At 35.8% G+C, this 27,036-nt stretch overlaps 2 protein-coding genes across 2 annotated transcripts; one reads left to right on the top strand and one right to left on the bottom strand.

Moving 5' to 3' along the window:
- The first annotated feature begins 13,288 nt into the window (after positions 1–13,288).
- LOC113348652 (universal stress protein PHOS32-like) lies at positions 13,289–16,230 on the top strand. Its single transcript, XM_026592497.1, has 3 exons — positions 13,289–14,194; positions 15,447–15,493; positions 15,933–16,230. Exons 1-2 carry the CDS (start codon positions 13,507–13,509, stop codon positions 15,452–15,454), a joined length of 696 nt encoding a protein of 231 aa, XP_026448282.1. The 5' UTR covers positions 13,289–13,506; the 3' UTR covers positions 15,455–15,493; positions 15,933–16,230.
- Positions 16,231–19,601: 3,371 nt separating this feature from the next.
- On the bottom strand, positions 19,602–20,579 carry LOC113351709. Its single transcript, XM_026595647.1, has one exon. The coding sequence runs from the start codon at positions 20,577–20,579 to the stop codon at positions 19,602–19,604; it is 978 nt and encodes a 325-aa protein (XP_026451432.1).
- Positions 20,580–27,036: the final 6,457 nt, after the last annotated feature.

Genomic DNA, 27,036 nt, shown 5'->3' with positions numbered 1-27,036 from the left:
CTAAATTCTCATAGAGAATTATGTAGATAAACAACGTTTTTTCCGCCAAAATTGGTGCAGAAGAAGGGGTTCCCTGAATCCAAAATGTGGGTTCCCTTATCAACTAGGGTGCTCATATCCAAAGTGAGGGTTTCTTTAGTAAATTTTATGGGCGCCTTTATCACTTTTTGAGCCAACTTTTCGACAAAAACTTATTTCCCAAAAACACCTAGAAACACAATAAGTATAAAATTGAGTACTAACAAAATAGATAATTGAGAAACGTTAAGACACAAAACTTTGAATAATCAGTTTTCCCTGTTTTAACTACGGAGACTTCCCTTTTTTCGATTTCAAAAGAATTACCAACCCTATTTTGATGTATAGGGTTACTAACAATCCATATCCAAGACAAAATCAGAAAAAATCGCTCGAGATTTATGCCCATAATAGTATGCAGATCGATGAGAGGCTAAAGTGGGATTCTAGGGTTTCTGAAAGTGAGTTACGGGAGGTTGAGCACGAACAGTGTTTGACTAAACCATGCACAGTGTTCGTTCAAAGGCTGCTTCAGTCACATGAGAGATTAGAGCTGGTCTTAGGGAGGGAAGCAGATAAAGAGAGCTATCAGAGAATTCTACGGTTTGAAGAAGAACTGCTCTGAGAGGTTATGATAAAGATAGTCTTAGATTGGAGAAATATAGGACCTATTTATAGCTGAATTCTCTAATCTCAGGTTGGTAAAGATAAGGATTGCTTTCCGTGCCGTGTGGAGTAGTTCTCCCGTCTCTTCAGGAATAGTCAGAGACAAACTAGGTTGAGTTTATCTCATTATTCCACCGCTTTTACTCTCTTATGCGGTGAGAAATAAGCCGGGCATTTCTCACACGTGTCGTAGACAGCCAGACCAAAACCCTAATTGTTATCCTCCCATTTGTGTGAAGCTAAGTCAGCCTTTGTGATGATGTGTTGAGAGAGGGAAATATTCTCTTGAGCCGAGTTGACCAAGATATAGAGAGATATTTTATGATTTGTAAGAATGACTAGGATGAGTCACATGAAAAGGCATGGGATGCCTCAGAGTTCGTGTGGAGAGTCTGAAAGGAGACTCGATTCCTACACGAGGCTCGTGCCTGGGGAATATTCGGAGATATCCCGAGAGATTTGAATCTCTCCGAGATTTTGAGGAGAGATGTGAACCTCTCGGGGATTTTGCAGAGAGATGTGAATCTCTCCGGGATTTCGAGGAGAGATGAGAATCTCTCTGAGATTTTGCAGAGAGATCCAAATCTATTTGTGCTTAGATGAGACCCTAGTTAGCAATTCGGAATTCGGGAAACGTACGGAACGAGAAACGTACGAGTATTATACGGATTTATAAAATTCAAATCCGATCAAAAATCCGGTCAACAGTTCGTGATTCGGGTATAATTCAGAACGGCATACGTACGTGTATAATTCGTTTTAGAGATATCAGTCCGGCATACAAAATTCGGCACACCTTACCTATAAAAAAATTAGATTTTTCAAAATGGGGTATTGATTTTAGTACTTAAATCTGACTATACATAAAATATATGCAATTCCATCAACAAATAAGCTAAGGTAGAGTGGTTCACAACCTTGTTAGGGCGCATGGGGTGCCTGGGTTCGAACCGCAGCAGAACACTTTTTTGAATAAAACCCTGGAATAGTGAAAACGGTTCTAACAGTTGGAAAATCATTCCGATTCGGGATGAATCAGTTCCGGTTTAGTTGCTAACATGTGGCGATTACGAATACCGTCTGAATCGCGAACCCGAATAAATCGCGTATTATGCGGGAAGTCCACATAATGCGCGTACAGAGGTCGGTGTTCCTATAATACGTGAAACAGACACGAATTTGTTCGTTCCCGAATAATTCGCGAATAATACACGTATTATTCGGCGAATTTCTAACTAGGGCTGAGACTCGTCCTGAAGAGAGAGAAAGGGCTTTGTACTCACGATTAATGTATCTGCGAGACTTTGGCTCACTTGCCTTGCAGAGATGTGCTAGGAATTAATTGTGTCTGTATTTATCGGGCCGACATGACCAGTGTATCTTGGAAGGATGTTTTAGGAGTATGTCGAACGGGCCCAGGGGCAAAATAACCAGCGTATCTCGCGGGGATGTCCTAGGAATTATTTTGAAGCCTCGGTAAGTCGATTCATATCCTAGAGTAGACACGACCAGTGTATCTCGCGATGTTGTACTAGGAATCAATCCTTGATCTCAAATAGGGTGAGTCGTGCTTACACGAGACATGTATGTCTATGCTCTGGGTCATAAGTCCGCCGGGGACGTTTTTTACGCATCTACAGAGCCTACATGACCAGTAGCATCTCACGGGAATGTATACTAGGAATCATGGCATCACAATCAGCTGCGTCTCGCGAAGACATGCTGGAATTGTGGCTGTTCTGGTTCATAAGTATGTCGGGAACGTTTTACGCTCTACAGAACCTTCGTGACCAGCAGTATCTCGTCGAGGACGTGCAATAGGAATCACGGCATCACGACCAGCAGTATCTCGCGGGGACGTATACTAGAAATTGGCTATTGGTGCCCTGAGGACCAAGGGTTTAATCTCTCCCGTGATAATTGAGTTTCGTCTATGGTCTTGAAACGATGCTTTTGCCCCGTATCCGAATTTCACCATCTACACCAGCCAATTATTCTTTGGGGGTGGGGGGGGGGTATCCAAAATGGCGGAACTGGGGTGCCCTTATTCAGAGTGAGGGTGCATTTAGTAACTTTTATGGGTGCCCTTGTCATTTTTGAGATAATTCTTCCGCAAAAGTTTATTTTCGAAAAACACTACAAACACTTAAGTTAAAGTAATAAGTACAAAATTAGGTACTAACAATATACAAAATTAAGAACAGTTAAGACATAAAAGATATGCCCATCAATGATCCCAGGGGAAAGGCACTTTCCCTTTACTTAAAGCCCTACTAGTTTCCTGTGAATGTAAGCCATGTACCAAAATAGAATAAAAGAAACTATTATGCATCCATAATGGAACTGGTACGCAAAATATCGGATAGTAACGGATTTAAAACTAATATTTTATTGATACGTTCCTCCAACGTATCTATCAAAAATGGACGTATTTCGAAATATCAAAATCCCAATATTTACATTTCCGGTTTTTAATGCTCCCTGATTGAATTTGAAATGTGGAATAATATCTAGCATGATTTATAAAGGCTGATACCATTTAAGATTTCCGGTCAGGATCGTTTAAGATCTTGAAATGGTATCAGCCCTTAGTAATTTGATATCAGCCTTTATATATCGTGATATCTACATCCATTGAATTAGAGAAAAGGGTATAAAAATGAGTCTTGTCAGAGCTTACGTTAAATTTCAACATGTCTCTCCGGTTGGGTAAAAGGACACGATTTACTAAACCAAATAAACGATGAAAGGTCTCCTAACAAAACCCATTTGGTTTGACTCCATTCCTTGATCCCTATAGCGAGCGGGAATACAGTCATGACCTCAACCATATTATCCTGTTCTTATCCTAAAGGAAATTAATACAATTTCCAGCTAGTAAGTTCTGAATCTTCTGATCAAGTAAATGACACGATTTACTCTGTCCAATAAACGACGCGATATAAAGAATCTCATAACAAAACTCGTTTGGTTTGACTTCATCTCTCATAACAAAAAGAGAATACATTACGTAATGTTCTTATCCTAAAACAATCAATACAATTTCTGGTTAGCAAGTTCATGTGATGTTTGCTATGTAAGTGCTCACGACGTGTACGTGAATCCAACACCTTCAGCTTATGATACGACTACCATCTCGCCACAATCCTTTCATCAGCTCATGTCTATCTTATAAGTTGTACAGTGTGACTCTATGGGGGTTACCAGGAAGAAGACATTAGATACTCCGTCCGGATAGCTTTTTTGTTTTTTTTGGTGCCCTTTCCTAATATTCTAATTACCTAATTGAATTTTGTGTTAGAGAAAAGAGAAATGAATCCCACCAAATTTTGATCTGGTCTCCTAAAAGTTAATACCTTCTGTCACGATTTCTCATAGGAGGATTGTTTAATTCTTCTCCGCATGACCCTTTTCTGGTATGTAACCCACTAACACATCCAAGCGTTCCTACCTGGTTGTAAAAAAAGAGTTCCCACTCGGCAAAATAAAGAAAAATATAAAAAGTAAATTAAGCTCAACAAGAAAAAAATAATGCTAAAATGGAGGGTATTTGTAATATTCTCATTTTATTTATTTTGGTTACAAGACGGACTCGTTACATAATTTCCATCAATTTTTAGTAACTCAAACAGATAACATCGATAAACCAAGCACTTAGCAAAGTAGTTACAAAACCGATTTTGACAGAGAGCTCTAATCATTCCTTTCAGATTTCCAGGTTTGGTAAGATGTAGTAACAATAACAGGAAAAATTTGAATGATCTTAGATGAAAATGAACACATCCAAATCAATATAGTCGATTCTGGATTTAAGTCCGTCTCGGTCGGGACCAGGACATTGAAATAATTTTATCTCGGGGAGATTTTTGGTGAAGTCTCGGAATAACTACCAGAACTTCGTTATCGAATTTTATATCTATAGTATGTATATCAAACATTTTTCACACATTGCACTTATTAAGTTGTATATAGATATAATGAAATACCACCAATTTAAAAAAAAGGAAACAAGTTTTCATTCAAAATATTATAAAACGCAAGATCCGCACAAATTTCAAACTGGAAACACAAGAGAAATAAACTTCGACCGAGATTTTCGGCCAATTCCAGCCGAGTTAACCGAGATTTTCGGCCAAATTACGTCTCGACGAAATCAAACATTTTTCTACCTTGATTGCCGAAACCAGAATTTCCGACAAGATCTTCACCACCTGGGCCGAGATTGACTGCATTGATCCAAACCACTTGACAACTCCACAATCAGTAGAGGTGTATGATCCAAAGATCCAACCATTTCTTAATGATTTTTTTCATAAAAGTAGTAACACGAGTAACAAATATGATTGGAATCGTTTATCTCGGGTAGAAATTGGCTAAAATCGGTTAAAGTCTTCGATGAAATCCGTCTCATGTAACTATCAACTGTTGGTGTCTTTGAAGTAAATGTTGTTGTTGGTGTCCTTGATAGAAATCACGTTGCCGATGTTGCAAAAGTTCTTTGATATTGCTGCGAACTTGATTCTCTCCATAAAATAGATTGTAAAACTAGTTGATGGGAACTATCAAAAATTATGAAGTCATAATATTATACACGAAATATGAGACATAAATCAAAGAAGATGAAAACAAGTTAGGGTTAGAATAAAAAACAGATTCAGAACCAAAATCATAAGAAACAACTGAAATCAAAGCAGGTAAAGAAGAACTAGCAAAGGTTGTTGATGTGTTAAGATTCTTTTGCTAAGATCTGCTCCAGATAATCCAATATGAGGAGGACTAATCTCAAACGATGCTAGAGTTTTAATAGGTATGATGAGACTGAGGAGAGAGGAGAGGACGAATAAATTTTTAGAGTACGATGGACCAAGTTTTAGTATTTTGTTGCACTGTTTTGAAAGTCATTCATACTGGGGTATCCAGTAAGGAATAATAGTGATTCCAATGATATGCGGCCTATTATTTTCTCTCTTGATCACCGTGGACGACCAAAAATGAGCTCATATTCTGACGAAAGCATGAAAAGTATGGAGACATCTTAATGAGATCTTTAGAGCAACAACAAAAATTCGAATGGGAACAAAATCTCACCTTCAGTACTTTTTGGGGATCACCAACCAATACCCCAGTAACAACAAGAACTATCTCAATAGACTGGTCCAGCTAGGATAGGGATTGGATCAAAATCAACACCGATAAATTTCCAGGAGACACCCGAGAATTGCAGGTACAAGTTTCATTTGCAGGGATTCAGAGACACGAATTGTGATGACACTCAACATTCGAGAATAACCACTACTTTAACAGCCGGAACTTGGGCCACGCTAATGGCATCCAGAACCGCGATAAAAATACAATGGTTTAAAGTTCTTTTTGAGACCGATTCTGAAAAATCTCATGCGCTTAATAAATTCTTTTGCTGAACCACCATGTATATATCATGAACTTGCTGAAACAAAGCAGAGAATGTGTTAAATGCCATATTGTGCTATCCATATATTACTAAATGACTCTATGGGTACCACATACCCACGTATATTCTCCACTTTTTAATCAAATCCATTTTTTCCCATAAGAAGCGAAGATGGAAACAAAAAAAAAAGTAACATGATATATTAAAGGGGAAAAAATCGATATCAATATATTATATACGAAGGTCTATATAAACAAGTAAAATATACTGCAACTACCTCATCAACGTTATTGACTGACTCCAAAGATTGCAACCATCTATTGTTAGAAAATATGAGCAACCCAGTGCGTTAGCAATCATCTCTTAACTCGTACACATAACCTAGATAATATAAGTTACCTCAAATGATTAATACCTACTCGGTACTGTATCTTAATAATATCAACAAAGTTTTTATACCCTGATAACCATGTAGCTTTTATGTGGTTTGTAGATGGCGTCATGTTAGTTTTAAGGGTATTTTAATAAAGTGCCACACTTATAATTTCATATTTAAGAAGGTGTCACCGTTTTTTTCAAAATTAATTTAATGCCACTAGTTTGACCTTTTTCGTCCCGTTATTTTGAGAAAACGTTTAAAATCTGTTAGTGTATATGTAGCAGTTATTCAACCTAGTAAAAGACATTTACACCCTCAAACCGTCTTACTATAGCTGAGTTGAATTGAGTCATCTTAATGAGTTACTACCGAGTTAGCTAAATCAGAACTCAAACTTGCAGCCAAATTCAAGAACAATAAAAAATTGGTACTCGATCTTTTGGTATGAGCTGAAAATTCTTTGCAACTGTTATATGTGATTAGTGATGCAGATCAACAGTATTGGTGGTGTTGGTTACTGCGAAAAGTTTACTGACGAGATAAAATTGGTTATGGAGTTTTCACAAACAGCTGATGTGCAGAGATGATCAAGAGGTGCATTTCTCGTGTTATATTCAACAATTAACACTTTTTATAACTTTTGTCACCTGCAAATTGAGTTTAACAACAAACCGTCTATGATAATACTACAATGAGTCTATACTCACTCGATTTACTCGCATTCAGTTCATCTGAAACTCTACTAATTCTATTAATAAGATCCCAATTTCACTACCGATTTAAAAATATCTTCTTTTGCTTCCTCAACAGTAGAAGATGTAATTGAATCTCCATATACATCCTATTCACAGTCCACCACCCAGTATATACCAGAACCATCACCACAACCCTAACCCTACCTTGAACTTATTCTTATTCTTGTTGTTTTTGAGTTTTGTTTTAAAAATAAGGTTTTGGTGGTTATGATTTTGCATTTAAGAACTCGTACCAAACAGCTCAAACTTAATAACAGTTTCAAATCAATTTAAGAAATGTAGGTTTTGTTAAGAAATTGATACAGTGGGAGGAGTCTTTCATTGAAAAAGCTCGTAGAAAAAGAAGGGAAGGCTACGGTAACAACCTAGCTTTAGGTTTATATGTCGCTAAGGGTAACAAAGTAAATTTAATCAAATTTTCATCTTTTACGATGAAATATTGACCGGTTCTAATAAGATTGGCTAACGAAGGTGGGTCATGACGGAAATTATACAGTTGTGGCATTTTATATATTTTGGAAAAAACGATGGCACTTTCTTAAACCGAAAAACCAATGTGTGGCATTTTGTTAAAATTCCCTAGTTTTAACCAACAACCTACACTAACAACCAACAAAGAATTCTCTGTCAAGTCGTTGTATGCTACTCTATGCAATCCAAATCATCAAGTTTCTCAGCAAGCTTCTAACTTATGGAAAGTCCTATTGAGCATGAGTACTTCTCAAAGAATCAAACTCTTTGTATGAAAATGTATCCAAAACGCATACCAACAAGACAGAAACTGGGAGCTTTCATGAACATAGATACACATTGTGTTTCTGTGAACACTCAATAGAATACATGCAACTTTTGCTTTTTGATTGTGACTATGCTAAAGCAGTATGGATGCTACCTCCGATGGGTAACCAGGGAGTGATTTCTAATACTTCTACTTCCTTTTTAAGAAAATATAATGAATGGGTTGCAGGGAAGGGCAACACAACTTCCATGGGGTTAGTATCAACAAAATGATGGTTTTTGGAAAGAGATGATCAAGGATTTTTGATACCCCTCCTCCCCACCCAACCCCCCAACAACTATCTATTTATATTAAGAGGTATATCAACTACTTGAATATAACAAGGACTCATCCCCTAAAATGAATATTGGAATTGCTAATGTTAACTGGAATCGGGTGTCACCAATGCTCAACACTTTGAACTGAATTACGATGCTTCCTGATTATCTGCTATTAGCAACTATGGCTTTAGTTTAGTCTTTGATAAATATTCATGTACTACCAAAGAAGCTGCACATGAGAACTTCAAAATTGTATCGCCTGAAGAAGCGGAGGCTATAACTCTACTCCAAGCTATAAAATGAGCCCATGAGAAAAGCTATCAAATTTGGGCATAAAAGAGACTGTTGATCTACAATCAGCTATCTGAAAGGAACAAGTAACACAATTAAATGAAATATTAGGCAGCTAAAATAACAGCCGATACATTAGTATCTTTCGGTTTACAGTTTGCAAACAAGAATGCTAATGGAGCAGCAGATCCTTCGGCGAAGAAGGGGAAAAAACTAGCAGAAGTACAATCAATATGGGAAGATTAAGGCCTTGCTTTTCTTGTACTTATACTTTCTTTTTATTCTAGCGAATTTCTGGTGACGCTAATCTTCTTGTTACAACCATTGGAATGGATCACGCATGTATCAGAGGAGTAGTTTGTTTGCCTTTTTTAAAAAAAAAGAGTATGTTATAATATCTTACTTCAAAATCTAAAACATTTAGAGCACTTCCTATGGACTCAACAAACTTCATTTGATCCCATTATGGACTCAACAAACATGAAAAATGGATGTACAAACCAAAAAATTTGTTGATTTGTTGGATTAGATAGAACATGTAGCACGCGAGTAAAGGAAGGCCGGGCGTTGGAATGAAAAACGCGGAGTTGAAAGGAACAACGCTGGAGTTGGAAGGAAAAACTCCAGCATTTGAAGCAAAAACGCCACTTGTTTTTCTCTCTCCAAAACCCGGTTATTATATTTAGGATTTATTTTATTATTATTTGTTTTATTAGTTACTAGAATTTCACCCGTGCCGTAACGGTACGGCCTCCATAGCAAGTAAAAAAATTATGTCAATTTTAACCTTTGTCATTTTTTTGTCGGCTCTATATAAAAAGACAATTATTCTCCTATGTTTTTTTTAATTGTTAGGTTTTCTTTCTGAAATTTTTTAGGTTGACCTAAATATTTGTCTCGAAAAGATTATCGGGTGAAACATGTGGTGGGACCAATTAAAAATCTTTATTATCCCTATCGTCGCTGAGTTTTTCTCGGGTTATTTTTCGGAAAAAATTGTGGGCAGCTTGTACAATTTTTCCTTTTGTATTAATAACCATCTTATTTTCACATTAAGAAAATCAACCACAACTTCGATAATGATGTTACTTATGTCATAACGACATAGAATAAACATTCCCACAAACACACTAAGCACCCGCATTACCATAGCCGGAACCACCCGTAACCACTACCTTGTCCACCACCAGCATTACCGTCACCGACTCCATGCACCACCGCTCACAAAGACCAACCCGATCATCCGTAATGGTTATTAACAAATTTATTATTTATTTAATGAAAATATATTTCATTTACAATGAGAGATTAGTAAAATATTTGTTATGTGAAGTTAATAATAAAATAAGGATGTAAACAACCACAACCATTGATATATCTTTTTTCCTAAACAAATCTAAGCCCCTGTTTATCTTGCCTAACTTGTCCAAATGCAAAATTTAGATTAATACGTAAAAGAATAATTTTATAGTTTTTTTGATATGGTATGCAAAGTAAAACACTTACAGTTTAGATATAAATAATTTTTTAGATGTCAAAAAGGGTTGGTGCCCAGCTTGTCGCTCGACTACCAATCAACTTATTATAAACATTTTCTCTTTTGTTATCTAGCATAACCCTCTGAGGCATCTTTTTGTGCAAAATAATTTTTTCAATTATAATCGCGCTTTATCTTGGTTTGATATCTAACTTTTAGAATGACATTGGTTTCTTTATAGTCCTCAACCATTCATTTTCTTTCCTGTCGCGACCCGACAAAAATCTTCCCTATAATATTTATTTTAATTTAAAATTTTTTAAATTTTTTTTTTGAAAATCTAATACCGAATAAAAAAACAAACAAAGATAACTAAGAAATTTATATACTTTAGGACACATTTCTCATCCCACTACCACTACTTCTTCCAGCACCACCACCATTTAACGTCATCACCCCACCAATCTCACGTGCAACATCCACCACCATTATCACCACCACTGATCCACCATCCCGCCCACCATTACAACCACTATTAATGTCCACTGATTAAATATAATATAAAATTATTATGTATTGTATTGATGAAAGTCTTATTTTAAATTTAAAGAAATTAGAAAAAATAAAAGAAAAACAAATTTAAAAATTAATATCAAATAACAAAATAAACCAAGGGTAACTAAGTAATTTATCTATCTTATGACACCTTTCTCATACCACTACCACTGCTTCTTCCACCACCGCCACCATTAACGTCATCACTCCATCATTCTCACCAACACCCACCACTATTATCCTCACCGTTGCTCCACCACTCCCGCCCACCATCACAACCACCATTAATGTCTATTGATTTAGTATAAGATAAATTTATTATGTACTGTATTAATGGAAGTATATTTATTTGATTAATTAAACAAACATTTATTATGAAATACTAATACAATATTTATTATTGAAAGTTAATTAAACTGATCATTTTACAGCTATAGATTTAGCTTTCGCAAGAATAAATCTGGACCACTCTTTAAAAAAAATATAAAAAAAAAACAACCAAAGTTAACTAAGTAATTTATATACTTTAGGACACATTTCTCATCCCACTAGCACTACTTCTTCCAGCACCATCACTATTAACGTCATCACCCCACCAATCTCACGTGCAACACCCACCACCATTATCACCACCACTGATCCACCACCCCGCCCACCATCACAACCACTATTAATGTCCACTGATTTAATATAATATAAAATTGTTATGTATTGTATTAATGAAAGTATTATTATTATTTTAAATTCAAAAAAAAATAAAAAAAATAAAAGAAAAACAAATTTAAAAATTAATATCAAATAAAAAAATAAACCAAGGGTTATTAAGTAATTTATCTATCTTAGGAAACCTTTCTCATACAACTACCACTGCTTCTTCCACCACCGCCACCATTAACGTCACCACTCCACCATTCCCACCAACACCCACGGTCATTATCCCTACTGTTGGTCTACCACTCCCGCCCACCATCACAACCACTATTAATGTCTATTAATTTAATATAAGATAAATTTATTATGTACTGTATTAATGGAAGTATATTTATTTGATTAATTAAACAAACATTTATTATGAAATACTAATAGAACATTTATTATTGAAAGTTAATTAAAGTGATCATTTTAAAGTCGTAGATTTAACTTTTCCAAGAAGAAATCTGAACCACTCTTTAACTTGCCTAAGTTGTCCAAACTATTCTTTAGTACAAGGGAGAAGTAACCTGTGGGACCCAACCCTTATTAGTGTATATTAATAAAACGAAAATGCTATTTGGCTCCCTATTCTCCACCTCCCTATAATTTAAGCCTCACATCCATATCGAGATCTGTATTCAGGTTTAGATGGGGTTCACCATTCCCCTAATATAGGGTTTAGATTGTAGGAATGAAAATAGGGAGGTGGAGATTAGGAAGCCAAATAGAACTGCCGTTAATAAAATCACTAGTATGATCTTACAATATTAGATTTATTCATTTTGTCTTGATTTTTCATAGTGGAAAAACTTGTTGTTCATCCACGCGGCTCAATAAAAATTTTAATTTTTACATTGCCATGGGAACCGTCCTTATTTTCACTCCGACCAGCTGCTATACGAAATTACAACGTAACAACCAGTAACAAACGACCATTTTAAAAATTGCCTTTTTACTTGAGATGGGACTACACGGTTGCGTCAATCTATTTAGTGGAAACGCGGATAGAAAAAGTGATGAAATTTCTTTCTTTTGCAATAAATTCAGTAATCGTGCAGGAAGAGTACGATATACGAAAAGCAGGTGACAATTATGCTTGACCACAACTTAAACTATCACCATCGTCATCATGTTTATATGGATAAGGGGATTATCTTGGCATTTTTAAATAGAAGTTATACCTACTTCAAGATACTTAATAAGAAGATGTTTCAACTTTTAACCAATTAGTACTCTGGATTAGTATTAGTAAGAGCATGTACCAAGTACCAACTAAATAGGCTTACTGTTTTTAACATTTTATTGGTTCTGGACCTGCACCACTGGTACCACCACCTGCAACACCCGCAATGTGCGCTAACTCTCCCAACTGCAGCGAAGGCATATTTCTTGCAGGGGATGCCATTGTTCCAAAAAGAATCGACATCCGCGCTTGGCATTGACCACTTTTTCCTCCACTTTAATTGGCAAATGCTGCTAAAAAAAAGTACTGCAAATAGTCCTGATTCTCCAGAATGTGTACCAAACCCTATAAATGCAGACTGGAGGAATATTAGCAAAGCTAATAGCAACCTATGCAATGGCATTGTTAATCTAACTAGCATAAAACCCGTCATTTTATTGTTTTAGGAATATCAAAGAGACTTTAATGATATACAGGAGTATATTTTTTTTTAAAATGAAAATTATACAAACACATTGGAGATACTACTAATTTAATCAAAAGTGGTGTAGTTAAAACTATGGCCGAATCTCTAACTAGCTATACCAAATACCAACCCCAATTGACTAATTATATTCCTAATTGCTTAAAATTTGTCCATAAAATAATAAAATACCTTATCTCTTTACCAATTAAACAGACAAACAATTTAAATAAAACCAAATTAATTTGCTTTCATAATTTAAAAGGGTGTTTTCGTCATTCTATAAAAACCCCTATTCTTCAGAATATTCCTAAAACCTCATTTCCACCATTAAACCCAGCGGTTTTAACTTTTAAGTCTTCAATACAACCATTTTCTTGCATTTCTTCTTCCCCTCCACCGACTATAAAACCAAAATTTCCAAAACCCAAAATTTTCTCAATTTTCATCCAATCAGACCCTGAAACAGTGATTCAGGGTTCTAAGAAATTAGATAAGAGGTACATCTCATTTGCAGAAAAAGAAGATAAAAGGTTTCAATTTTTTGTTTTTCGAAAATGCTTCCTCAACAAAGTTCTCAATCCGAGTCAAATCGGTCATCTCCTCACAAAATCGAACCCTCATCACCGAGATTTCTGTCTGCAACAAATACTCCACCTATAGCTGGAGCTCAACGTAAGATAGCAATAGCTGTTGATTTGAGTGATGAAAGTGCTTATGCAGTGAAATGGGCTGTACAGAATTACCTCCGACCTGGTGATGTTGTAATTCTTCTTCATGTCAGACCAACTGGTGTTCTTTATGGAGCTGATTGGGGTTCAATTGATTTAAGTGTTGAAACAGATGAAGAATCTCAACAAAAACTTGAAGATGATTTCGATGCTTTCACAACAACCAAGTCAACTGATCTTGCTCAGCCATTAGTTGAATCGCAAATTCCATTTAAGATTCATATTGTGAAAGATCATGATATGAAGGAAAGACTTTGTTTAGAAGTTGAAAGGTTAGGGTTAAGTGCTGTTATTATGGGTAGTCGAGGGTTTGGTGCATCTAAGAGGAATAAGAAAGGCAGACTTGGAAGTGTTAGTGATTATTGTGTTCATCACTGTGTTTGTCCAGTTGTTGTTGTTAGACTTCCAGAGGATAAAGATGATGCTGCTGATGAGGAGAAAGAAAAAGAGGGAGATCTTCATACAGTTCCAGAGGAGGATGCGGAGAGTCATGATGCCTCCGTTGAAAAGAAAGGTTTATAATTTCTCTGATTTATTTGTTTTATTTTGAGTTCTCATCTTTAATTGACATTTGATTGTTTACTTGTTTAATATCTGTGCTCATGGTTTAGTGAATCATATTAGTAGATAAAGTGAGTTTCTTGTTTTGATTGTTTTAGGTGTTTCTCACACTCCCGATTTAACTGTTTTTAGGCTGGATTCTTACATTGTTTTAGTTGACCGATTAAGATAAAGATCATCTTCTTTTCCTAGTTAATTGAACCCAAATTGAAATTGCTTAATGTCAAATCCATTGTTTGCCTCAGATTGTTTGACAAAAAGGCAATTTTGAACTTGTGTTTATCCATTAGATCCTTTGTTTCACTCATGCATGAAAGCGTTAAACAGTCACTCTTCAAATCCAGATGATATTGCATAATTTTGATGTGAAACGGGAAACAAACATTGAAATGAGAAGAAAATATACTTTGCATCCTCCGGTTTTGGTTCATATAAACCAGCAAGTATCAAGCTTCATTTTTGGAGTTACTATTCTTGGAAGATATTAAATACAATTTACGCAATAGGCTGTCAGTTATCAACCTCAACGTGGTACCGAAAGCTCAGACAAATCTAACTTTGGATGAGAAATGCCAAAATACATTGTTGCACCTTCTGCTAGATAAGATAATGTAACGCCTGATTGCAACCAACTTTAAGAAACGGGTCAGTTAGTGAAGTGTGTGTGTTATGAACACCGATGTCTGTTATGGCAGTATTACCTTCGAACGTGTCCGTCAATCTTCGTATCCTTTTATTTGTTAAATGTTTCTACTTGATATCTTTATGCTAATGCTGCAAGTTACCGGGTTCCTGTTTTGGTAGCAATTCCGTAAAACTATTTGGTGTATGTAGGTCATAGATTGCGGGTATTCATAGTCATATATAAAAAGGTTCCTTGTAAGATGATGCCTAGCTTTTTCTTTCTATTATTATTGTTAACCAGCCTTACCTCTTGGGTGCCCAAAGTAAAGGTAGTGATGATGCTTCCTGTGCGTCATGTCATGCAGTATAGTCCTTTCTATTTTCTGGGCTTGTTTCTTGTTTTTCTCTGTAACTAGCGTTATGAATGCACAAGTTGATTTATATAAAACTGGCTTACGAAGCAAGTGTATCCAAGTATCTGAGTTTTAGTTGCCTGGTTGATTGTTAAAATTGTTATTATCATGAAGTTCCATTTTTTCTCTCAACATTCATTTTCTGATACTCGATCATATGTTGTTCAGATGCATAAGAAGTCCGTGTGTTCGTGGTGGGGTCCTCATGAATCCAGGTGGGTGATGAATAATCCTTTCCTCCTTTACTGTATTGTATCATATTACAAGTTTGAGTTGCTATTTATTTCTAGAGTCGCGGCCATAATTCTTATGCGATCCTGAAAATCAGAGTTGCTATTTGATATTCTGTACCTCTTTTGAAACATATCTTGTCATTGACATTTTAGAGAAAAATAGGATGCCCCCTTAAACCCTTCGAAACAAGATAAATAAAACCTATGAGCCTCTTAGAGATTTTGATGACTCTGCGATAAAGAAACACTCGTCCAACTGCTTAACTTCAGATTTTTCACAGCACAATTACGAGAAAATTTATTGGATATATTGCAAGAAGATTCTCCTTCTCGATTCATAGCTACTTCTGGGGTGGGAACAGTGTTCACTTGCTGTATTCTAAACGCTGACATGCATCTATGTTTTTCAATTGAATTGCAGAGTTTGAGAAACATGCTCGAGTTGAAGACCAGGAGAAGTTTTAGAGAACTGAGAAGGTTTCGTGCTGGTTGCTGGGACTCACGCCATGTAAATTTGAAGGCTGCAATGTTGTTAACTCTTTCTCTTTCTTTCTCCATCTGATCTATTTATAGTTTTGTTGTCTGTATGTTGCACATAAGAATAGTGGATACTTGATGGATGGTATTCATCTGGTGGCTTAGGACGGTTGTTGATGTAGGTTCTTCAAAAGGATTCTACTGCTTTTCTTTGTGAAATATATGTTCTGTTGTTAGATGTATCTGTTGCATCACACCCCTATTTCCTCCTCTTCATCGTTATATTTTTACATTTTTGCGAAGAATAAGGAATATGGAGCAACTGATCTCCTGGCAACTTATTGAGACGATCACAGGATGGTGCACGCATGAAAATTAGTCCTAAAGCCACTGTTTGCATAACTTTTGGTGTTAACTTTGACACAATTAACTCAAAATGTGCATAATCATTTGCTTTGAAGTTTTTTTATTCCCTGCAAATGATGAGGAGTTGTTCTTCCAATATTTCGATATGCTTCCTCTCTTTTTCTTCTCTCTTTTTTGGTAGGCAATGTGCCATGTTTGTTGGATTGTGGGCTTATAAATGACTGGATAGAAAAAGTCCTGAGGTTGAGGTGCCATGAGCATTTAATTGTAGTTATTGCCTCTTACGTGTAGGCGGCTAGTAAGACTGGCTTGGGGTGATCTGTGCTATATTGCACGACCAACATGGTAATAAGCATAGATATAAGGGTTTGGAGTCCGATTCTTTCGCCTGAAGTTTCAATTTCATTGGACTTCGATAGATATGTAACAATATGACAAGTGGATGAGTTTTTAAGCAAGCATGGTTATAGGACCAGTCACTAACTAACCAGATGACTGCTACAGCATTGCGGGGACGACCAAAGTCAGGGAGCCTGTTTTTGTGACGCAATTTGTTACAGATTTTGCAACAAAATTTGTAACACGATTTTATAACATTTATAAGCGTTATATTTATCTAACACTTATATTTTAACAATTCTGTAACATATTTTGAAACATTTCACAGCAGTTTTAAATCTGATGGGTGAATTTTGTTGGCAACCAACGATCAAGATTAAAATTAAAAGTTTAGGTGACGGTTTTTTGACCATTTTCGTGCCTAATTAGCCGTCAATCGGGTCGACTTCCAACCGTTTTCATTGCTCCTAACCATAGTCGGGGACGATAACTCTCCGATTGTTGATTCAATTTCAAGAGAAAACGACCAATACCCATTTAATTGGATCGATTAAAAATGAAAAAAAAAGCGTTGCAAGCGATGCATTTTTAGCCCCCATATTGACAGTATAGAAGGGACTCCCTTCGGTCGTCCCGTTTAACAAATTAAATACGAATGTTTTCCATAGAAACCTGTTTTGAGGCATCCTGAATTTTTTTTGAGGCACACTCATTCATTATCCCATCTAGGATGGGTTTATAAGGGGTGTCTAAAAGTAGTGTAATTATCTATATATCCTTAAACAATTTAAATTACTAGAGTGCCCTTATCCTCAAAAACCTAAAATCAAAAATCAAAATAACCTTTAAACTTAAACATTTTGAACTCCAATTCAATCAAGCAAAGGAAACACGAATCGAAGTGAGCAATGTTGGGGGTGCGAAATCCAAATCTCAATTGCTCTCAGATGTATTTTAGAGTGTATTTATAACAAACCCTTGTTTTTGATTGATTTTATTTTGTTTGATCGATAGAATATGATTTCAAAGATGAAATTAGGGTTTTCAGAAGATCAGTTCGGCTGATCTTGGAATATCAATTTTTAGCCGAACCTAGTATATGATTTAGAGAAACACTATGTTCGGATAATGCGACTTTGCTAGATTTTGTTCGAAACAGCCGAACCTAGCCTTGTTCTTTGTTTTGAATTTTTAGAAGATCAGTTCGGCTGATCTTGGAATATCAATTTTGACCTGAATCAAATATATGATTTAGAGAAACATTATGTTCGGCTGATACGACTTTGCTATATTTTGTTCGAATCAGCCGAACCTAAATTCGTCAGTTACAGAGTGAAGTTCGACTGACAAGTTGTCCGCCGAACCTCTGTTTTTTGAAAATATACCTAGGTTCGACTGACAAGTTATCAACCGAACAGTTCATATGGTAAGTAGACCTAGGTTTTAAAAATTCAATTTTTTGACAGATTCAACTTATAAAAAGGACATTAAACCTCGTATAGAAGTCTACCTCTGATTTGAATCACACATTTTGGTCACTTTTAATCACTAAAATCTCAAAACCCAAGTTTTTTTTCACTTCTCCTTCTTCTTCCTCTCAAAAATCCCAACTCTCTCACATGAATTTGATTTCTCTACTAATTTACCACTAATAATTTAATTTTTAACCAATCCTTAAAATTCTTTTCAACCCATTACATTTTTCACTATTTTTTAATAGAAGATGAAAATTACACTTTTGGTTGGTAACCTAGCAACAAGCCGGGCTCCAACTCCTTTCTGAATAACAATACATAATCTATGAAAAATAAAACTACCAACTCCACTACTAGCATCATTACTAACTAAACAGTTCTTTAGACGCTTGAAAAAACATAAAGTATCATCTCCTAGTTCTCCTAAGGTAGAGAAATCCAAAACGCCAAGACCATAACCAAGTGATGTACACTTATCCAAGTATTTAGTGCGTTTCCGCGCAACAGTATTAGAAATAGCTTTGCCAGGAACGAAAGAGAGAATGCCATAACCTGTGAAGGGAGAGACACCTGTGACATCCATGCAAACATCCTTACCATTTTCCCAGTTAAGAACAAGGATATCCGCAGGCCGTAGATATTTGCCATCATCTGATTGAAGCCCAAGAGAAACTTCCTTGCGCGTAGGCACATCAACTTTGTAACAAATGTCAACAACTATATCACGTACAAAGTCATGTCGAAACTTAATTCCAACATCCTTAGCACAATGAAGCGCATGGTCTCCATAAATGTCCATATATTTGTTACAACTGGAGAATAACCCATTCTCAACAAACATTGGGATACCCAGACGATAGCAAAGGACAGCTCTGAACTGTCTCGGCCCGAGGCATTGTTAAGCCAACTAATAGGTATTGCTAATAAATAATCTTGCGCATGCTAACTAATCAAATCTAATCATAATCATTAACAACATTTATGTAAGGGTAGTTATGCCATTATCAAAAATGGTGGATAAGGGGTGATGTTGTTTTTTATTTAGTGACCCTATTTTGGCATTATTTAGTATGCCTCAAAACAGGTTTCTTTCCGTATCCAGTGACAAGAGGAACTGAGGAACATATGAATATTGCAACAAATGTTGCATAACTGTTGGGCTTGATTACTTGAGAAATAATACATGAACTCTTGGCTTGATCATATGTATTATGTAGCTCTCCCATAAGCATGTTCTGGAATCTGGGGTCTACGTTGTTTTTTTTAATTCAAAAAAGATAAATTTATAAGATTAAGAATGATTGTGGACATAGTTTGCTGCCTCCTCCAAGATTACAGAAGCAATGAAGTTTGGAGGATAAGCATGCCAAATATTAGACACTCTCAGATTTCTCGCATGCTTAGCCAATCTATCAGCTGGCTTATTAAACTTTCTACTTAAAAATTTGCAAACCCATAAAGGATGTTTTCCTAAAAAAGACCTTATCTCTAAAAATTAGGACTTGGTTCTGCCATGCAACTACTTGTATGTCTCCATTTACAGCCTTGATGACCAGCTTCGCATCTAACTCAAAGCACACCATCTGTAGCTCTATATTTTCAGCAACTTGCATAGCCTGAATCAATCCCTTGCACTCAGCTTCCTCTGCGTTCACGATTCCATTAGCATAGATGCATTCATCTCGGATGAATTGACCTGCAAAATCACGACAAATCAGTCCCCATCCAGAATGTTCAACATTATTAACAGATTTAAAAGAGGCATCACAGCATATAGAGTAATAAGGTGAGGATGGAGGCATCCATTTGGTAACAGATGTTCCACTGTCAATGACATAAACTTCAGTTTGGTGTTTGTGCACCATTTTCTGTCCTGTTGTAGCATTTAGTAGCTCGATTGATTTAATGACTCCCACTGGGTTTGGTCTGGCATTGTCAAACACACACTTGCAGCATTCTTTCCATATCTCCCATGTTGTATTTGCCATCTTAACAATCCAGTCATCTTCAATCTGAGAGAACTCACTGTTGAACCAACTTTTTATCCATTCTTGTACACTGGTATCTGGATTCATCATGCTTCTTCTCTCCCCAGGACGTGTAGTCCAAACTTCCCTAGAGAACGAACATTCCCATAGAATATGTTTCGTTATTTCAGTACCATTCTGACACATCTTGTATTGATCTCCTGTGTATCCCATTACTCTAGCCATTCTCTCATTTGATGGCATAACATCTATCATGCACTTCCATAAGAAATGCTTGAATTTTGGCAGTGTAGGAATATCCCAAAGCTTTTTCCAGAGCTTAGATGCTTCCTCGTCGAAGGTACTATTTACATTCTTCAATTCAACCAGTTTTCTATAAGACGACTTCACTGAAAACACCCCATTACGTGTTAACATCCACATTAATCTAACTTCAGAGTTATGCTGTATATTTATTTGCAAGATTTTTGTTGCATCCTATTCTGTAAAAAGATTTTGAACAATCTCTGCCTTCCAAGTTTTAGTTTCCTGATCAATCAGTTTGCTAACATGGTTATACTGCTCCACAATTTGAATGTCTGCTACTGGTATTGGTGGTGATTTTCTTCCTGGTATCCAGTTATCCAACCAAGTGCATACTCTACTGCCATCTCCAACAACCCAGAAACTGAATTGTCTCAAAAAATCCATGCTGCTGTGAATACTCTGCCAAGCCCACGTACTGTTTTTCTTTTTCTTAGCATGTAAAGCTGATGTATTAGGAAAGTATCTCTCCTTCATAGCTTTTTCCCATAGTTGCTTCTCATGCTAAATTAATCTCTAGGCCGCCTTTGCCAATAATGCTTGATTGAAACACTTTAAATCTTTAAATCCCATACCACCTCCATGTTTATGTTTGCAGACATTAGGCCATCCAATTAGTTTATGTTTCCTTCATGGGGTCTACGCGTTCGTTCCTAACACACCAAACCTAACGTAGGTAATAACGAGCGTCGCAATAGCTCTCAATAGACCAGTCCAGAAATGCACACTAACTGTATGACGTCATGTTGCATTAAATATCTAATCCTTCAAGATTACCACTGTTCCTAATTGCTGATGGACATAGGTCACTGAGCTGATCTCTCGGAGTTGCTCACGGAGAGAGGGAGGGGATAAACCCTGCTGAAGAAGCTGGAAATTTCTGGGGTACATTATTTTTATTTATTATTTTTGACGGAAAGGCAAATTCAAATTAAGAAATTTAGAGCAACGCGAAATCAAAAGATTAAGCTAAGGGTAACTTCATTGGGCACCATCAAATCAGTTGGTTTACTTGTCCAGGTGGATAGATAAACTGAGCTTTGTACAGTGGAAAAAATGTTCCACGAGACAGGTTAAACCGAGCAGATCAATATGGGATGGTCGTCCCATACTTAGACGAGTATACCGAAATCTCTCATGGATGATAACCAAATATTAGCTAGAATACAAGTATACTTTATTAATATAATATCCATAGATATGCTCTAATAACTGGGAAATTAAAAGACATAAATTTTGAATATCAAAAGAGATGTTATGGAATATTTCAGTTTGGGATTTTCACCTTGAGTATCAAGGACAATACTTGAACATTCAATAATAATAGTTTAACACATGTTCAAACTATTAGGCCGACATTAACAAACTTTCTATGTTAACTAAAACATATTCCGATATCTATGCAAACCCTAAAGTAATAGACAAATCAGAAACACGTTTTTAATCTGTTAACCCAAAAGGGATTGGTCCTGAAATACATCCCCAACCAAAGGATTAGTCCTGTTATAAATCCTTGGGCCGGTCCTAGTATAGATCATTGTTTATGGGATCGGTCCGAGAATTGATCCTTTGATTCATTTCAAATACGAAACAAGTTTGGTAAGTCTACTTCCTTAAACTAATGTAGTTAAACATAGTTTTCTACTACTGGAATCAAATCAAAGTTCAGACACGCTAATCTAATACTCCGTAATCCAATATACCAAAGTTGTATGAAACAATTAGTATAGACTTTCTTGACATTTTGATCATAATGTAATGATCAACTCTCGAATTCTAGAGATATTCAAATATACTTCATATATTATGTTTTCAATCAAAACGACCTGAACAAAGAAGTCAAGTATGTATTACTAACCTCGAACAGAAGGATGTGTACGTTGATGCCGATACGTCTTCACGTTCTTCGGAGTAACACAAGTTTTCTCAACATTTCTAATGTTCATAATCTAACCTAACGAAGTTGACTCTAGTAGTCTAATCAAACATCTTCGAGTTTTGGAGCTAAAATATGACAACCAAACTTGACAACGCTTGGTGAGGTTCATCGGAGCAGTGCTTTAACTATTATCTCATGAGCAGTGATGAACCTCTATGGAGGCGAAATCTAGCTCAAGCTCGAACCAACCCCCAAATTCACTAACAAATTTTATACGTAAAGGTTTTAGAATAGGCTTGTTTACGACTTTTAGCATCTAAAGCTAATTTTTTTTAGCCCTTTTGGGACCATCCCTACTCATGAAGGTAGCGAGTTTTCACTAATAAAGTTATAAATGGACAGCCTTTTAAATTCAAAGCCTAGAGAAGATTTACCCTAAAGGCGCGACACGTGAATGGAATCCAATGAAACCTAAAGACACAAACAACGACAATTTCAATTTTCTCTGATCATATTGTTTTGATATAAAGAATGAGGTAAAGTATAAATAGCTATTCAATGTTGTAAAGTTAACTAGTGCCCGTGAATCTCACACCTTTTATTATAGGTTTTCGAGTCAACTCGGTCGGAAGAAAAAAGAAGATCGCTTGTTTTAGTTGAATAGATTTTAAGATAAATAATGCAGATCGATTGGCACCAATACCTATCCTAATACTACTTAATTTCCCTCATATAAATATACTATTTAAACCAAAAAATTCTTACCCATATATGTAAAAATTGACCACAATTTTTAGATTTATAATTCAACATACGATTCGATTCATGAAAATGAAAGATGTATTGTCACTATTGTATAACTCTGGACTACAAGTTTTGAGTTAATCCTTAGAATTTTTTTCTACTTGGTAGTCAATAACAACAACAAAAAATCTTGTTTATGGTAATTACCAACATATCATAAAATATATTGGGTCATGCAATCAATTTCATGCAATGCCTTTGTACATTGAAGATTGGCTCTATATGCAATGCAATCCTTAATGTTCTTCCCCTTATATTGTAATTAAACTAATCTCTTATTATTAATCTAGTTTAAAACCATCTTTTCTGGTTTTAAAAGAAGTTTATATCAAAATACTTTCTTTAGTTCATGTTGAAATAAAATGTCTTCATTTCTCCGTTAAGTTTCTTTATGATTCTTTCTTATTAGCTTGTGGTTTTCTATTTTTCATGGAAATATAACTTTCTCTTTTATGTTTGCAGTTTTGCATGTCTTCCTTATGAGATTACCAGTCATGGTCATCCAAGAGTAATGTGTATCCGAAGTCTATAGAAGTTGTGCTTTTTCTTCAGTCGTGCATTATCACCATAATAGATCTTTGTTTATATCTCAGTTGGTGATTCTTTTCGGTGTGTTCAATTCTTGTTCTCGGACATAGTATTCTATCTGTTAGAGCATTGCTCGGTTGAACCCACCAAGCGTTGGTATGTCAAGTTTGCTTGTCATATTTTAGTGAATCAAAACTCATGTTAAGAGTCGCTTGATTATGTACTAGATTTAAACTTCGTATAGGTTAGTTTGAAAGCATTGGGATATGAGACATTACAAATATTGCGAAGTCCTGAAGATGTGAAGAAGAAAGGAGCTACAACGACAATAATCATCCTTCCACTTGAGGTTAGTGATATTTGACTTGAACTGTTTCATTCCCTAACTACTTTCAAGTAGTGCATATTGAAAACATAATTGCGAAGCATATATGAACTCTAGATAGACATAGTATTAAGGAATACAATACGAGGTTTATTGCGTAACCATTAAACTTTGTAGATAAGACATCGCCATAATCATTTGAATGCTATTGTGATTATGTATGGATATGAGGTGAGGATTTCATCCTAGGGAACAATTTTTTATGTGTTCTAATGAAGTAAGTTCATAAACTTGTTTGTGGACCGAACAAGAAATTGCCAGGAGTTATTGGTTTTGTTATTCATTGCATATCTTATGAACAACCAATATATGTGATAGAGTATAACCGCTCACAACTTGTTGTGTTCTTGGTAGAACTATTCACAAAGTCCTGACTTTTGTATTGGTATAACTTTTATTAGTAAAACCAATCTTAAGTAATCACCTGTGGTATGATCGGATTATGTCTGCCTTGGGGAAAGGGAACTGTAACTAGTAAGGGAAAGGGAACCGATCCTTGTAACAGAAAGGGAACCGATCCTTGTAAGGGAAAGGGAACCGATCCTAGTAAGGGAAAGGGAACCGATCCTTGTAAGGGGTGCAGTACATCAAGGGGAACCAATCCTTGTATGTGGTGCAACAAGGTTTATAACAGGAAGGGGAACCGATCCTATGGACATGTGCAACACATATAAGTTAGAAACCATATATATGTGGGGAACCGATCCTAGTACCTAGTCAACCGAATATTTGGGAAGCTAGTGTGACTATGCGTAGTACTCACATGGAGGTAGAACCGAAACTTGTTTTGGTAGAACCGTAAACCCATGATTGTGATTGAATGTTGGTTTGATCAATCACATAGTTCTTGAAAGTCAGATGAACCAATTCTAAACTTGTTTGGAAATGTGGAAAATCGGTTTCAAGGTTGTAAGTGTGAAAGAGAACTTACAAAGTAAAGATGTCGACAAACTTTGAACACGTGATGTGAATGTTTATTTCTATAATTGTTCAAATATATTCCTTAACGGCTAAAGGAAGAGAATCCCAGGATCGAAACATAAGTAAGTTAAGAATCTTTTAATTAAGGTTATTAATTTATCTTTGTAGGGAAATTACAGAATTAGTAATGTGCATTTACTAATTAGATTTTCCGAGAGATTTCGATTGTTATTTTTGGACAGAGCATTTCCAGGAATTATGGAAACCGAATTTTTGCTTTAATGAATATCTTGAGAATATTTTCGATTTTGGAAATTCCTTGGTGTCCAAACTTCCTTGTCTATAAATACACGAAGTTTTCCTTTCTAGCAAACTAATCCTTCGTAACAACAAACTTCCTCTTTTGTCTTTGTTACTGGTGTAGCCTCCTATCGGAGAGGAGAGTAATCTAATTAGGTGAAATCTCTTATAGCCGCTCGTTTTAAAGTCTTCTTTGGTATTGAGAAGCTCTAGCGCGACCCGTTGGTGGGAAACTAGATAATTGCGGTTTATCTTTGTTTTCGATTGATTTGATTGACTAACGGTGGTTGAAATCTGATTGCACCTAGTTTGTTTATTCTTGAGAATCTTCTCTTCTGATATAAGATTCACTCAAACTAGTTTAGAGTTTCGACAGGGATCTTTAGACTGTTGTTAGTTCTAAAGACGATCTTGTGATAATCCATTGTTAACATGCTTCGTTCTATGCGTGATTGATCACAAGAGATTCAAGTGATTGTGTGTAGGTTTTTATTGAAGATTTAAGAAGATTGGAAGACAAAGAAGATATTGAAGATATGACTTGGGTTTTATAATCTTTGGTGTGCACAATACTTGTTTGGGTAAAATAGGATCCAATTAATAATCGGTTTATCCTTGTGGTAGATTGGTTTGATTGATTGAGTAGATCGACATCAACACGGTTCTTCAGATTAAAGGTTTTGTTGGCTTAATCTTAATCGGTTACCTTTGGGTGATTGAACATAAGATAGATATAGACCCGACGAAGGAGTTTATGTTGAGATAAACAGAAGAGCCTTTGTCCGACTCATATCACTTGGTTGAATAGAGTTGATACCAAACAGATTTCTTGTTCCTTTACTGTTTGGAATACGAACCAAAGGGATTGTTCCAAGTATGTGACTTATTCATAAGTCGGAAGCGTGGGAATACAGACGGAACTAGGTGAACTATAGGGTTAGTTACTTGGTCTCAACTATACGAAGTTAAGTGTAATTTTGTGTAGCGGCTTAATCCTGAGAGTATTCAATTCTGGACTAGGTCCCGGGGTTTTTCTGCATTTGCGGTTTTCTCGTTAACAAAATCTTGATGTGTCATTTACTTTTATTTTCCGTATTATAATTATTTTATTATAATTAAAGTAAATTACACAAACATTAATTCCTATTTACTTGATAAGCAATCCTATTGTGTTTGGTTAAGTCCGAACCTTTATATCAAGTAAACATACTTCGTTGTTGTATTGTCTCGATTTCGTATCCATAGACGATCACACGAAGTGTGAACCGATTTATTGTATTGTCTCGACTCAGTCCATAGACAATCACTTTCGGAGAAAGGACTTATAGGTAGGAAAAGTTTTAGCTTGAGGTATATTTGGGTACCCTCGCCTTTTAAATTGTTATCAGAGCAGGAAACACATGAAAAGATCTAACAATCTGTGTTTGGTGCGATCCAACCTATAAGAATGAATCTATGAAGTGATTCATTTAACGTTCCACCAAGATTTACTGGGACTAATTATCCATTATGGAAATTGGCTATGAAGGCTTTTCTTCAATACCGAGATTTTAATACATGGCTATTAATCAAAGACGGATACCAACATCCGATAGATTATTCGGAGTCAGAGTTCAAACGATTAGCATCTTACACTCTTGAAGAAAGGATTCTTGCAAAACAGAATTCTGATGGTTTAAATGCCATTTTACATGCAGTTAGTGATGATCTTCTTAATCATGTGCTATCATGCAGAACTTCTAAAGAAGCATGGGATATTC

Source organism: Papaver somniferum, chromosome 2 (assembly GCF_003573695.1).
Source record: "Papaver somniferum cultivar HN1 chromosome 2, ASM357369v1, whole genome shotgun sequence".
In the NCBI taxonomy this organism is placed as follows: Eukaryota; Viridiplantae; Streptophyta; class Magnoliopsida; order Ranunculales; family Papaveraceae; genus Papaver; species Papaver somniferum.
This window is presented reverse-complemented; position numbering and strand designations above follow the sequence as displayed.

Coding starts and splice junctions, on each gene's coding strand:
- LOC113348652 (XM_026592497.1), top strand. CDS start 13,507: ATGCTTCCTCAACAAAGTTCTCAATCCGAGTCAAATCGGTCATCTCCT.
- LOC113351709 (XM_026595647.1), bottom strand. CDS start 20,579: ATGTGGATGTTAACACGTAATGGGGTGTTTTCAGTGAAGTCGTCTTAT.